General features: G+C 45.4%; 1 protein-coding gene across 16 annotated transcripts in view; it reads left to right on the forward strand.

Moving 5' to 3' along the window:
• Positions 1–15,151, forward strand: part of FARP1 (FERM, ARH/RhoGEF and pleckstrin domain protein 1) — a 309,200-nt gene that overhangs the window by 247,636 nt on the left and 46,413 nt on the right. For all 16 annotated transcript variants that reach the window (XM_084982203.1, XM_084982197.1, XM_084982198.1 and 13 more), the window contains 2 exons: positions 13,273–13,460; positions 14,639–14,728. In XM_084982203.1, the coding sequence (XP_084838329.1) occupies positions 13,273–13,460; positions 14,639–14,728 (278 nt within the window). The remainder of the gene's footprint in view (positions 1–13,272; positions 13,461–14,638; positions 14,729–15,151) is intronic.

The raw sequence follows: 15,151 nt of genomic DNA on the forward strand, positions 1-15,151 counted from the left end.
GCTTGTTTCTCTTTCTGATCGAAGGCTGGGAAGAAGTACTTTATGATGAAACTGATCACGTGTAGTATGTTGTAGTTACGTGGAAATTTTCTGTGTGTGTTCAGTGACGTATGCAGATCACCCTCCCATTTGGTCGAGTATTGGGACCGAAGCATCAGTGAGATCCCAGCAAGGGTGTAGGTTTTACTTTGAACCCCTTCTTTAAAGGGGCCGCTTTTCTGCGCCTCTTAAAGTGAGGAATTGACAACATGCGAGGCCAAATTGTAAGTTGATTGCTAGTTGAGATGTCGTGTCAGTGAAATCTTAGTTAAGACCCATGAATATTTTAATCAGAAGCATTTGGCATTATTTCCTCTTTCCAGGTTTCCTATGAAATGATAGGAAAGCCCTCACATCTTCATGAACTGTCATGAGATGGCTGGTTTGCTTTGGTGGGTCAAATTGTTGGTTATGGTTGAAGAAGCTGTAACTCTGGCCATCAGAATCTCTTGGTGAAACTCAGAGATGCTACTGGGTGATGATGCAGGAGGAAGTGAGACGTCGAAGTATGGGTACTCTGGTCCCCAGGAGGTTAGCCAAGCCGGTGTCTGCCTCTGCATAGTGCCCGGCACGGAGAAGGGCCGTTTCCCAGTCTCGTTGTCCTTAGTTGATTTTTGCGCATATTCTTAACATTCACACTCTTGGGAACAGTGTCCTTTCTCTGCAACAGTGACTTTGGGCTGTTTTTCCATGCAGGAAAAAAGAAACTGGAAGTAGTGAGAGGTCTGGTTTCTTTTTAAACCTTGACCACCTGCACCACTGCCTTTCACCCAACATTCCTGCATTTCAGATGAAAGAACCTGGTTTGAACTTGCATTGTTTCTCAGCCTTAGCTGCACTTGAAATCACCTGGGACATTTAAAAAAATTAGTATTGCTTGAACTCTGACTCTAGAAATGTGGCTCTAAATGATCTGGAGTGCCCGTTGGGCTCCCCAGATGGCTCTGCTAGGTTGCCAGCATCACTTCTTGGCCAGACACAGTTGCCTTCTAGAATCCAGTAGAACGTGATCAAAGTGTTAGTTGAAAGTTGGGCTTGCTCGCCGAATAAGAAGAGCGTCACAAACAAGATGCTTCGCTTCATGCCTGTTACTTGGTACTTTTTAGTCTTTGGTACTTAAAAAAAAAAAAAAAAAAAAAAAAGACAAATTGTGGAATACAATTTTCTGATCTTGCGTAACGACAGAATTATGGAGAAGCATTGTAACGATGATCTGTCCCTGATGTGCCACCATGCCAGTGGCCCCAGGAAAACTCATCATGGGGCTTTGTCGTGGGGAAAGAGCTGAGCATGTTTAGGAAACGGAGTAGAATTTGGCAGCAGTATTGAACAAGCAGAAATATTGACTGACCTCGTGGTCCACATGAATGTCAAGAAGTCGGTTTTAAAGATGCTGAGAACTCAGTCCCTTTTTATACACGCTTTGGCTTTATCTTCCTAATCATTTGATTCAGTGCATGACTGATGAATCAGATTGATGATTGGATATCTTGAAAGATATTCATTGAAGTAGTCTATTCGTGTCTCACTTTAGCTTCACGTATTTAACAGAGTCCCAGAATTTTAAAGCCACAAGGGACCTTAGAGGTCACTGAAGTTAAACCTTCATTTTGTGGACAAGAAGCCTTGCTGTAACACAATTAAGAGACTCCACGTAGCCATACAGCTATTGCATGATGAAGCTAAAACCACAGCTTTAGTCTCTAGACCTCAGCGTTTGACTCTGTGTGACATCTTGATGCACTAGGACCTTTTGGGTTCAATTTTTTAATTTTTTACTCTTGTGTGGATTCATAATTAAAATCACATGGAGACCAGGACTCCTGTAAACTTAGGTAATTACAGTCCATACCAGGTAGGAAGAACTACGGCTTTTTGTATGGTGGGGTTTTTGCAGTTATGACACATGTTTGCACATTCTGTTTTGAACTTAGAAAAAATAGGTCGATTTTCTGTATAAGCAAGTAGTGAAATGTGGGTTAAGCGGAGTCACTTTCGGAATCCTGTGATTGATTTGTGAAGGCGGTTCGTTCAACTGCGTTTTCTTTTCACCTCTAATCATACAGCACTCTGATCACAAAACATAAATGAGCGAGGGTATGAACCGCCCCGGCATAGGCTATGAATCATCCGATGTAGAGCCCCAAAGTGAAACATGCTCCAGTAGGTACATTGTGTTGCTTTTTCCTGAAGAAGTGATTTTTATCTAAAGTGATTTGAAAAGCAGGGGTGTGTCCAGTTTCACAGGTGCCAAGACTTCCCTCTTTTCGGGACCCTCGTAAAGTTTTTCTCAGGTTGGTTTTGAACCAGCCAGGCAACTCAGTTTCTGCTTCTCAGCTGGTGTTTATGAAAATGGCAATCTTGGTGTGATTAATGGTGCTTAAGAGAAAAGGTGGTGGGGGGGGTTAGTTGGTTCAAAAGCCATGTATCCTGCAGCTCTGAGAACATTCACTAATTGCCTCTGGGAGGGCTCGCCCTGCACCCAGGAAAGAGCCCTGGCGGGAGCGTAAACCGGAGCATCTGTGGAGCCCAGAGGTAGAGCCAGTTTGCTGGATGAAGGGGTCGGGGACAGCCAGTGGCCTCCTCCCTCTCACTTTCCATGTCCTCTGCCTTGTGAGGCAAGATGCTGGTGTCCAGGGCCTTCCCCGGCCTCTGGCATCTCACCACGAGGCACAGGAAGAGCTGGCACAGGCCTGGAGTTGTACTGGTTGCAGGAAGATCAAGATGGTGTTGGGTGTGATGAATTGGCAGCAGAGATTAGACACCTGCGGATTCTTTCAGATTCCCAGAGGGTTTCCCAAGACCTGTCAGCCAGTTTTTCTAAGACAATAGCTAGTGCAGGGGCCACGTGCATCAACAAGGAAGCCAGGTCTTTAGATTGTAGTTGTTCTATGAAATGACAGCTAAGGCCTTGGCTGGAAGACAGACTAGATAGAGAAACAGAATGCCTTGGAAGTTCCTGTTGTGGCCCAGTGGTAATGAACCCAACCAGTATCCATGAGGATGCAGGTTCCATCCCTGGCCTCACTCAGTGAGTTAAGGACCCAGCGTTGCCATGAGCTGCGGTGTACATCACAGACACAGCTCAGATCCCAAGTTCCTGTGGCAGCTGCAGCTCCAATTCAACCCTTGGCCTGGAACTTCCATATGCCGCTGGTGCGGCCCTAAAAAGAAAAAAAAAGAAAAAAAAAAAAAACTTCAAACCAGTCAAGGCTACTCCAGGGCCTCCTTGCATTCATCTCTTGTTGGATAGTATTTCAAAATATGGGAATTGTAGACCCTTTTGTGGTTGATTTTTATTGCTGCTTGTTCAGGGCCATATATAAATGCAAGAAATTCTCTTAGTGTGAAGAAATGCATTTAATGAGTTCCAGAACTTAAAATGGATTTTGCTCCAGCTCCTTTCCCAGTCATCTGTATGGTCTTGACGGATATTTTATTAGACAAGCATTTAATTAAAGGAAGTCTGTGAGCCAGATTCTCCCCCACAGATGTGATTCACATTTGCAAATTTCTCACAAATTTATCTCACCAAATTGTGCTGCTATGGCCTGCACTTAAAATGTGAATAATTGCGGATAATTCCCATTTTATTCTCAAGAACTTCTTTGACGTTTCAAACCAAGCAAGCCCTTAAAAAAAAGAAAGGAAGAAAGAAAGAAAGAAAGAAAGAAAGAAAGAAAGAAAGAAAGAAAGAAAAGACTAGGACTGCAAAACCAAACTATAGCATACGCCTCTGACTTTCCTACCAAGTGTACAGAATCCAGTCTGTCCTTAATAGAATCAGAAACTCCCCTTGCATCCTAGCTCTGGAATCAGTTTGATTGTGTGGCCGAGTCGTCCCTAGATGATTAAAATAGTAAGCTGTTAGATTTTGTCGGAACTGTTATAAATGTGCATCAGGCCCTTTTTTTGTATCTATGATCAGGGTTGACGTGCCTGTCAACTTTTTCTACTTAAGATGCTGGTCCGTATTTCACGACAGGATGGGTTTGGTGCATTCATTACTGAGTGACTGGGGTACAGGTAGGCCCAGATTAAAGAAATCAGTGGGCCCCCTTCATCATTGTTTATTTGTTATTTCTTATTTACTGAGTGTATTTGCTTCTGTCTCTATCTTTACCTAGGCCCTGCTTCTTTTTTTTTTTTTTTTTTTTTAATTATTTTTGGTTGCACCAAAGCAGATAAAATTCCCAGGCCAGGGACTGAATCCAAGCCACAGCCCTAGGCTGCAGCTGCAGCAACGCCCCATACTGTAACCCACTGCACGGGGCCAGGGATCGAATCTGTGCCTCTGTAGTGACCCCAACCACTGCCAGCGGATTCGTGACCCCCTGTGCCACAGCGGGAACTCCTACCTAGGCCCCTATTCTTATTAGCCAGAATTTGAAGAACTCTCTGAGTTGCATCCCCAAGAAAGGCTCTTTTTCTTTCCTTCTCCCCCCGCCTAAATCTTCTCCTTCATCATCTGTAAACATTCCTCTTGATAGTCATGAGCTGAGTTCTCTAAGGCTGGCCTTCGTCTGGTTGCCCAGAGACGAGCCTGCAGTTGACCCATCAATAACACGGGTTTGAAGGGTGCAGGTCCTCCTACTAAAATTTTTTTCAATAATAAATACTGCAGGACCACATGATGCAGGACCGGTTGAATCCACAGTTGCGGAAACACAGGTTCATCAGGAGGGTCGCCTCTTAAGTTCTGCGTGGATTTTCCATGGCTCGGAGGGGCTTCGTCCCTGACACCCGCGTTGTCCAATGTTAGTGCTGCAGGAGGGTCTTTCAGGGCCATCTCTGCCACAGAGGAAGTTTCTTTGAACCTGAGGGTGGCGAGCATTTCAAAATAGCCCGTTGCTGGTAGCCCTCGGGTGAGTGTTTCATTCAGCTCTTGGCCCAGTTCATAAGAACACAGGCAAGGAAAGATACTAGTGGATGAGCTCCTCCAAGAAGGAAATGATTAAAGAACTTGACTCTGGCGACGTTTATAGAATCTATTGGCGCTGCTTTTTCCTTGTTAGTTTAATTCCATCTGTTTCTATTTAGGTGAGTGAAACATAATACAGGGAAATGGGGTCTCTCGTGTACTCCGGGTATACCTCTAACACCAGTTGCTGGTATTTAAAATGAAGCCAAGACTTTTAGGTCAAAATAAGCATGCATTTAATGTAGCAACTCTCGTTATTAAAAATAATAACAATAATAATGAAAATAATAATGAAAAGCAAAAACAAAAAAGATCCGTGATGATTTGGCCTGGCTGGCATTGAAGGCATCTAAAATCAAAAGTGGCCTGGTTGCCATCTGTTGGGATACATACTTAAAAGGGGCTATTTATTATTTCCTGGGGTAACCTACAGATTTTTAGTGTTTCCCCTGTGAACAAAAGTTGCGAATGCTGATTTGCACATTATATATATGCAGGAGGAGGTGAGTAGAGTCAGGTTTCATTAAATTAATAACACATCACTCCAAAAAATTTTCCTAGATGAAACCTCCAGCCTGGGGAACTTTTCTTTCTTTTCCAACAAAAGCAGTCAAAGACCTGGGTGGAAGCTCGGGTAGAATTACCACATCTTCTTTTCCTGAAAGCTTTAAAAGTGGATCAGACTCTGACTGGTTCAGGATGGTTTGCGTGGGGATGGACTGAGTGATGCAGACGGCACAGCTTAGCCTTGGAAACCGCTTTGGCCATCTTCTTGGCCTCGGGTGTTTGGCGGAGGGCACCGCCTTTGCATCTTCATCTGGGTTCCAGATCAGGTTACTCGGACCTGTCTTGGGTTCGTTTTCTATTTGAGAGTAGGGAGAGTTAGAAAGCAGCCAATGAGATGGGATATCTGGTCTACCTGGGTAGTTGAGAGCCGGTGTGAAAGGTTAGCTGCCCGGCAAATGCTGTTAAGGCGTCTATGAAAATGGTCCTGGGAAATACTGGAGCTTGCTGCTAGGGGGCAGGTGCAACAACGACAGAAGAGTGAGGAGTAGTTAGAGAGCACTGCGAAATGTAACACAAGCCAAAGGTACTAAGGACGGGGTGAGGACCCGTGTGTGTCTGTGTGTCTAGTGAAAAGCATCAAACGGTGATTAACTGTACTTTTGAGTAAGAGGTGGTGCTGGTAGTGGGACTGGGAGTTTGGAGGCAGTGCTTCTGCTTTATTATAAATTGGGGTTGTTAACTGGTTCGCAAATGGAATACAGTAGAAGGGTCGGTTTGGAGCCTGTGGTGGTGACAGGCCCATTATCACCCTCAGATGACCCTTCTGGCTCAGGAACCTGGGCTAATGATTGCTTTTTCCTGGGCCTCAGCATTCCTTTGTAAGAAGTAAAGCATCTGTCCCTCTGCCTGCAGTGATTTATGGAAAGACCAAAGATAAATTGTCCTCAGGCAAGAACACACAGCTGCCGCGGGCCACCCACGCACCTGAAAGGCCAGTGGCCTCAGCCCGTCACCCTCACCCCCTTTCTGCCTGGAAAGTTGCCGTGAAAACCCAACTAACCCCATCTCGCCAGCTCTGCCTGTACTATTCATCCAGTTCCCTTCTGTTCTGTCTGTGTGTATATTTAACATTTTCTTTAAAAATGCTTAATATGCTGAATTAATTTTAAAGTAGAAAAGGCTGGGGACTTCATTCTCATTTTTGTCATTTGTTTATTAAACGTGAGAAAACATTTTTCCATTGTTCCACGGTCTGCACTGTTTTTGTCAGCATGCACCTCTCTAAGACAAAGCTTTTTTTTTTTAACGTTCTGTCTTTATCCTCAAAGCATGGTGTCCCTTCCGTTCCCCGCATTGTTGGAGCATTGTCTGATGTCCCCCCCCCCCCTTTTTTTAAACATGACTGAAAGCCATGTTGTACTTGGAATACCTGCTTCCTGTCAAATACAGTGACCCTGCTCGCTAAGCAGCACGCCTTAGCATGGAGGCATCCCGGGCGCCCAGGCTGGGTGGTGCCCTGAAGGTGGGGACAGAAGATGAAGAGAAGACCTCACTTCTCTGATTCCATCTTCTCCACGCCTGTGCTTTGCCCTGTGTGTGCAGGTGGGATGGGGGGTACCCTGGTCTTTGGAAATGAGCGGGGTCGCTGTGATGAGGGAGCAGGCTCCCGGAAGCAGAGCGCATCTGTGGTGGGAGCTGACATGGGGAGCTCAGACAGCCAAGACTAGCTTCCATTTTAAATGGGAACAGCTATTCCAATGGGATTAGCAAGCTTTCTGTAATTTGTAAGAGAATTTAGCCCTGAATTCGTTTTCTTGGGGAGCGGGGGAGGTGGAAGCATAGACAAGACCTCGTCTGTAATGACCCCAGTTGGCGGCGCATGGCCAATAATCTGGTTTTAGTTGGCTGTCTGCCCACCATGTAGGCTCACGCAGATACTGTCTGGTTTCGTCTTCTCTCCGCGGCTAAGGGTGCAGGATCTCACCAAAGCATGGATTTCACCCACCAGGAAGGTGGCTTGGTTTCCCCAATAACAATGAGCTCAGTGGGTCTTGAAGCATGGAAGGCCAGCCTCATGTAACAGTCTATGCACAGTATTAATATTGCTTGTTAATTTCAACCAAAGAAGCTTTCACTTGTCCTAACAGGAATCTTGCTGGAAAACCTGTCGCTTGTCCCTGGTCTTTCCCCCTGATGCCTGAAGCTTTGTCCCGAGTGGGAGATGGTGTTTTCTTTTCCATCGGTACGAAGCACCACGTTTAACCCAACCCAGACACGGCTCTCCCCAACACCACCATGTTCAAACAAAGGAGAGTTCTCCTTGAGCTCGTCCCCTTAAGCAAGAACAAGCTAGTGCATTTGCCATCGTTTCCCCATGGGCAGTATTTCTCTTTCTTTTGCTGCACGTTGCATCGCTGTGGCTTTTCTGAATTGCTTGATGAGAATCAGTGCTGTTGATGTTCAGTTGCTTGTGAAACTTTTCGGAAAGGAACTTGGTCTGAGAAGCACATACGTCACCTGCAACGACCCCGTCACCAAGCTGACCACACCCCCATAACGGGTAATCCTGGAACTTGAGTTTCCTCGTGGAACCTTGTCATTTCAATCAAACATTGTCATCTTCTTCCCCCCCACGTAGTCCAGTGGACTGGGACTCAGCTAAGTAAGCAGACTAGAGGGCATCCAGCCTGTTCTAGAGATGACCCATGAGTCAATCACTGCTGACCTTTTTGATAATTGGCTTTCAGATGCAGACAATCTCCAGAGAGAGGCCACTGTCTTCTCTTTTAGAGGGAGATTGTGGATTTAAAAAGAGCCTTTTAAAAAAGAAATGAATATCTGTATCTGTAATGTACTTGCTACCTGTGCCTTTGGAGCGTGTTCTGGGTACAGAGAGATACAGTTGCCTTTATTTTAGAACCAAATAACAGGAAGTAAATCATGATAGATGAGTGGCTTGTAGAAGTTTGCCAGATGTAGAATTTGGGGGGAATATGGAGAAATCCGCATAGGTACTTCCTTTTTTTTTTTATTTTTTTATTTTTGGTCTTTTTAGGGCCATACCCATGGCATATGGAGGTTCCCAGGCTAGGGATCCAATCGGAGCTGTAGCCGCTGACCACAGCCACAGCAACACCAAATCCTTAACCCACTGGGCGAGGCCAGGGATTGAACCCTCATCCTCATGGATACTAGTCAGGTTCATTAACCACTGAGCCATGATGGGAACTTCCGCAAGGGCACTTTTTAAATCATTGTACTTTTTAAATTATTGAAAAGAGAACTTGAGAAAGCAGTCAACGTTTTCATTTTCCTCAGTATTCTCATTGTCAGATATTTTAATATTTAACAGATCTGTGGATTACTATTTTTTAGATGGTTGGGTTTTCTAGTTCCTTCCTTAGCAGGAAAAATAAAGCTTAGCTAAGTAAAAATGGGCATTCACAACATGCTAATTTAAAACGCAGGGTGGGTATGGAGTTCCCTTTGTGGCTCAGCGGTAACAAACCCAACTAGGATCGTGAGGATATGAGTTCGATCCCTGGCCTCTCTCAGTGGGTTAAGGATCTGGCGTTGCTGCGGCTGTGGGGTGGGCCGGCAGCTGTAGCTCCGATTTGACCCCTAGTCTGGGAACCTCCCTATGCCACAGGTGTAGCCCTAAAAATACATACATAAAACACAGGACGAGTACAGCCAAGTATTCAAAATGCCATTGAAAATGGCTTTGAAAAATGGATGAGAAATTTCACTTTTCCTAGGCTCGTGTGAGTTTGTTCTTAAGCATTTAATACAGTCAGAGAAGGGGGGGCGGTTGCAGGGTGGCTTGTGCCCCGTCCTAAAAGGGGGAGATGGGCATGAGTTTGACTTGCTGCTGATAAACTGTGTTCCCGCCGTGGCTGTGCCTGTGGCGAAGAGCTTGGTCAAGAGATGCTGCCGTCTGAGTGAGGCTGCAAATCCAGCTTCGCCTGTGCAGCCAGGAGAGAATTATGAATGTATTTTACATTAGAAAGACAGAGCAGCTGAGCCAGTTTCTGGGATGGGTGATAAATTGAACTCCATAAATATGGCTGTGCTACTTTGAGGTTCTGTGTAATTGTTTATGCTACAAGCAAGTGTACGTGGACAGGGGTTTTAAGAAGCAATGATGAGAAATGCCCCTCTCGGGTGCAGTGTCAGGGAGGGGAAGTATGGTCCATGAGCGGGATGTAAACTCAGTCTCATTGATACAGATTAAGGGGCAGAGGGGGACCTGGAGGTCGGGGGCGGGGGGGGGGGGGAGGTGTCAGGAAATCATTTGGAAGAGGTGAGGGATTTGAAAGTTATTCGCCGGAAATACAACTGAACGCCTAACAAAATGCAGGGACATTTCTGAAAATAGGAAGAAAAAATTTAAGCATCAAAAGCTTCCAGACTTGTAGGGTGTAACTGATCTTTTTCTAGTCTCTTCCAACTGCTTTCCACCTCGTGCCTTAATATCCAGGTGCTTTCTTAGAAAGTTCCCCCAGATTATTTAGCTAGAGCCCCCGGGCTGATGGAAATTCCTCGCCGGCCACTTGTCATAGAGGAAGAAACGATGCGCTTCCCAGGAGTTAAGGAAGTTCACGGAGTAGCAGTGAACACCAGCCATCATTTCTCCTCCTCGTCCAGGGCTGTGCCTTCAAGGCCAACAGACCGAATGGGGTGAACAGGCTTAATAGAGCTGCAGAGGTCTAGCAGCCTGGTTCTCTATAGCAACACTGCCCTGTTGGTTGGCTTTTTTTTTTTTTTTTTTTGCAAAATGGACTACTTCAGTGAAAATTGGTTATGTGTAGTTCTAATAACTATAACCTTAGACAGTGACCTTAATAAAGACACAGCTCTTTACGCTTGCCGAGGGCGGGCCTGGCATGGACACCAGTTTGTATGGATCTCTGTCACATACTGACTCAAAGTTGAAAGAGAATTTTAATTACTCTTCAAGCTGCCAAATTCTACTAATGACTCTCATCAGCCTATTCCATTGATTGCTGAACGGTAAATGAGCTACCTATTTTTGTTGGGAACTATGTCACCTGTACGTTTTGAAAGCCTTGCGTGGTTTCTCTTGCAAGGGGAGGAAGGGGGCTGTCCTCCATGGATGCAGCTCTGAGTTTTCTGGACCTTTCCCCTCCTTAGCATTGCTGATGGGTTTCTAGAACAGGATGCTTGGTATGGATCGACTCATTGGTCTTCCTGCTTAAATGCATTCATCGCCTTGTCCTTCTTAGGCCCCATGAGTAGGCACAAAGCCAACTAAAGTAGCCGCTCTGGAAACGGATATGGACGACCCTCATGGATGGGTGGGTGTAGTATTGCACGTGTAGTATTGTGTCACACACATCTTTAGGCGACACGAGTACGAATGCAGCTGGCTTTCACCCCACCACCTGTGGCTGGCTGGGAGCTGTTCCCACCCCACCTAGGAGACACACTTGTCCTCAAGCTAACTGTCAGTGTCCGACTTTCTGAATCCTGTCTGCCACGTGGTCCAGTGAGGAATCTTCCAGAGGGCTCCCTTCTTTGCAGGGTGTCCTGCCTTCTGGGCAGATGACCTCTTTTACAGCCCTGGTCCGCTAGCTCATCCTTCTAGCCCACGAGGTCTACTGAGCAAGTGTCCCCAGGGGAATTCACACAGGTGACAGCTTTTGACCTTCGGAGGGTGGATGCGGTTTTTTGTCCTTGTTTTCTCCCCCGCCGTGTGGCAGTTGGTTTTCTCTCTGCTGCTGGATGCCGTCCAGGGCCGAATTGGTACTGTCCCACCACCCCCCACCCTCCCCTCCGCTCCTCCTCCAAGCTAGCCTTCTAACTGCTTTATGTTCTTGGCTCCCACTCTTTCAATGATGAGGCGAACGCTTTTTCTGTTCCACGTCACTGCAAATGCAAGGCCCAGCATGTTCTCACATAAACTGCCTCACCTGGTCTCCCGCAGTGTGAGAGCTAAAGGTAAGCCCCCCCGATTTTGCCAGATGATGATAATGGACAAACAATGAGTGACTCAAACAGCAACTCACAAATGCATGAACTGTTTTGATCTCCAGACAGACTGCCAGAATTTCTCTTTTCTAATTCCTATTTGTAGTGATAACCTTCTCCTTTTTTGTGTGATTTTTTTTAAAAAAAAAAAAGAATAGTGTGGTACCTTGAATCCATTGCAGCTGTGATTGTTGTCACTCTATTTGACACGTTCCAATCCTCTCAAAATTATTGTATTCAGTTGTGCACTAGTGTCAATAAAATTGACATTTGTGAAGCAATTTCTGGCCTTTTTCTCCGGGGTTTACTGGGTCTGGTGGTGTGTGGGGTGTGACTGGGTCTTTTTCTAACATCAGGACTTTATTTGAACAATGTATATGAAAATACAAGGAATTTAACTAGAGGGAATTTTTTTTTTAATGCAAACTTCTTGAATCTGACTTTTCCTGATATTTTCTAATCTCATTCTTCAAGGATGATATATACTGACCAGTAGTCCTTGGCAGGATGTCTGCTTTTCGTTGTTTCTGTGGGCATGGTGGCTTTTCACCCGCATGTTGGCAACACGGCTAGCTGATCCACCTGGGACTGGGTGGGGGCTGGTGGTGGTTTCTGCATGGGTCATTCATGCTGGGATCGAGTTCACTCTCCAACTCCATCTGCTCCATTCAAAGCTGACCTATCTTGTAATTTTCAAATGGATACGAACGAATCCAGACAGAGAGAATGGAGGTCAAGAAAACAGGGGGCCACCTGGAAAACCACTCTTCACCTTTCTCTCCTGGATCCTTGATAGTGTGCTGAGTAGCCACGGGCGCGAAACTGTATTTTGGACAATGGAGAAAGCATTGCTGTAGTCTTTCCCTATGATGGTAGCTGACAGGCCTGCAGGTGACTTGAACTTCGCTCGCCCTAATCCTAGTTTTAGTGCATCTGCGTGAGAATCATAAGTCCATCCGGCAAAAACACTTTGTTCAAAAGTAGATGTTAAGACATCCCATTTAGTTTCAAAAGGTCGGGGATCGGTATTTGCAAAATTCTGTTGGCAAAGAGTTTCCTGTGCGTGCCATCTCATTTGGCTGACTCGGGATGGGTAACGATTCATTTCCATATTATTCACGATGGGATCCATTGCAGAGGAATAATTAACAACCTGTCATTTTTTGACTCATAAAGGGGAATTGCAATAATGTCATGACCTGCAGCTTTGCCTTTGTAAAATGATCACCTTTGCATGTCAATGTGATGCTAGTGTTTCTGTCCCAAACAGTGAGAGAGACATGGAGTGCCAGCACCAGGTATAACCAGCTTGTTTCTGTTCTTTGTAGACTGGGAGGTAGCTGCTTTCCCCCCATTGCTCCAAGACTGTAGTCTGTCCTGGGTGTCCAGTCCTTTAGTTTCCTATTAGAATAGCTCTATTTTCTAGCCCTTCCCTACATCTCCTTGTGATATAGACGCTGTATCTTTCTTGAGTCATCCTTAGAAGCTAAGGCAGTAGTTAGGAAATGAAGATTCTATTTGCAGATACATGATGCTTAGAAACTACAGTAATTATTCCGTATGCAGAGTCCACCTTATCATGAATGATGTTACTGTGGCTCCACCAAATGGTATCTTTAGCATCAAGGCAATTGCAACTTAGGCAAAAAAAAAAAAACTAGAAAAAATTATGAAGGGCATTTAATGTGCCTGCCATATATGGTAGTCAAGCTTCACAAGATTTGAAAAGATGAAAATCGTTCAGCAGAGACTGGGTCCCAGAAGGAATTACTTTCTTTCTTTTTTTTTTTTTAATACTTCTCATCCCCAAACAGGCTCCCAGACTGGTAGCCCTCATCTTTCAGAGCTGTCCATCAACTCGCAGGGAGGAGCCGCGCCCACCAACGCCATCCTGTCACCCAACCTGAGCCCCGACACCAAGCAGGCCTCCCCCTTGGTCAGTCCGCTGCTGAACGACCAGGCAGGGCCTCGGACCGATGATGAGGACGATGGCCGGAGAAAGGTGTGTGGACTGGTGGGCACTCGCCTGTGGGTCCTTTTTTGTTTGTTTTAAATTCCAGTCGTACACACAACATAAAAGTGACTATCTGAACCCTTCTTAAGCATGCTGTTGAGTGGCATCGTGCATTCACAATGTCGTAGAACCATCAGCCCCCTTCATTTCTGGCATGTCTTCATCCTCCCAAACTTCCTGGCCCTGGCACGAACCATTCTGCTTTCTGTCTCTGTGAATGGACTGCTCTAGGAATTAGCCTCAGAGAAGTGGAATCATACAGTGTCTGTCCCTTTGTGACTGGCTGTAGCTTCACGGCCTCAAGATTTATCCGTGTTGTAGCCTGCGTCAGGTTGCTTTTCCTTAAGGTTGGCTAGTGTTCTGCTGTCCAGGGAGTCCACGTTTTGTGTATCCATCTGCTGGTGGAAGTTGGGTGGTTTCCACCTTTTGGCCATTTTGTCTAATGTGCTGGGAACCTGGGTGTGCAGATCTGTTCTCATCTCTGCTTTGGGTCTATCCCCAGAGGTGGAATCGGATGGCCTCTCGGGGGGTAGCAAGCAAGACAGTGAACACTAAGGGACTTCTTTGACTTCATGTTTTAAAGAAAGAGAAAACGAGACCCGTGGCTGGCCTGACCTGAGAGTCAGAGGGATTCTGGCTGCTGTCACCCTTGTCCCTTGGGACCAGCTGCCTTCCTGTTCCCACAGAGAACATAGCTTCCGTTTCCTAAACACAAGTCCCACCAGCCCATGGCGCCCAGGACAAAGGCCCATGTGGTTTCTTTCTTTTTTTAATGTTTTTAGTATAGTTGATTTGGTTTCTTTATCATTCATTTCCTTGCAGGCTGCATTGCTCTGATACTTCCCTAATTAATTAGATTTTCAGATGCCCAGCTTTGAATGCATAGCCCTCCGTGGCGGCTGACACACTCATTCGAGGCTTTGCACTACGGGTAGTGTTTACGTGGAAGGAAACATTCCTAGACTATTTTCTCATCGTGGAAATCCATTCTCCTAGTTCCTCTCACACAAAAAGATAAATAAGAGTTTATTTAGCCTTGGTACCAGTCCACCAAAGATCAAAAATTAGCCCTGTATCAATTTAATTAGGACTTTCTTAGAATCGGGACATTCTTAGAGACGTTGCCTCAAATCTTCACGTCTTTTTTCTTTTTACAATTTTCGCAGAGATTCCCGACTGACAAAGCGTACTTCATTGCCAAGGAAGTCTCCACCACAGAGAGAACCTATCTGAAGGATCTCGAAGTCATCACTTCGGTATGCATAGCATTTCCCCTAGAGCATTAAATTACCTAATTTATCTCCACTAATGCTCAGCTTTTGGAGGGAAGCTGGAGCTAATTAAATGTTGGCTTCTCTGACTCCAATTAAAAGGATTTGGGTCCTGGGTTGTAGAAATTAAGCAATGATAGCATGTTTAATTTGGAATCGGCTCTAAAAAGTTGTCTCCCGATTTTTAAGCGCAAAGAAAGGACGTTTCTAAAGTGCAGCAAATTTGAAATTAAACATTTCACTGTCTGCACTGATGCAGAATATTTTGCCTTCAGGTCGTTATTTTTGCTTGAGGGGAGACCTGGGGGTGAATGAGAAACCTCATTTTATCTTCGATAATAAATGGAGCCACATCAGCAGAATCTGCCAAAAGGACTGCCTTGTCTCGGTTTTCTCAGTCCTGTTCAG

This window comes from Sus scrofa, chromosome 11, assembly GCF_054392235.1.
Source record: "Sus scrofa isolate SSC_HxYL_T2T_F1_AM1 chromosome 11, Sscrofa_HxYL_maternal_Yorkshire_Landrace_v2.0, whole genome shotgun sequence".
In the NCBI taxonomy this organism is placed as follows: Eukaryota; Metazoa; Chordata; class Mammalia; order Artiodactyla; family Suidae; genus Sus; species Sus scrofa.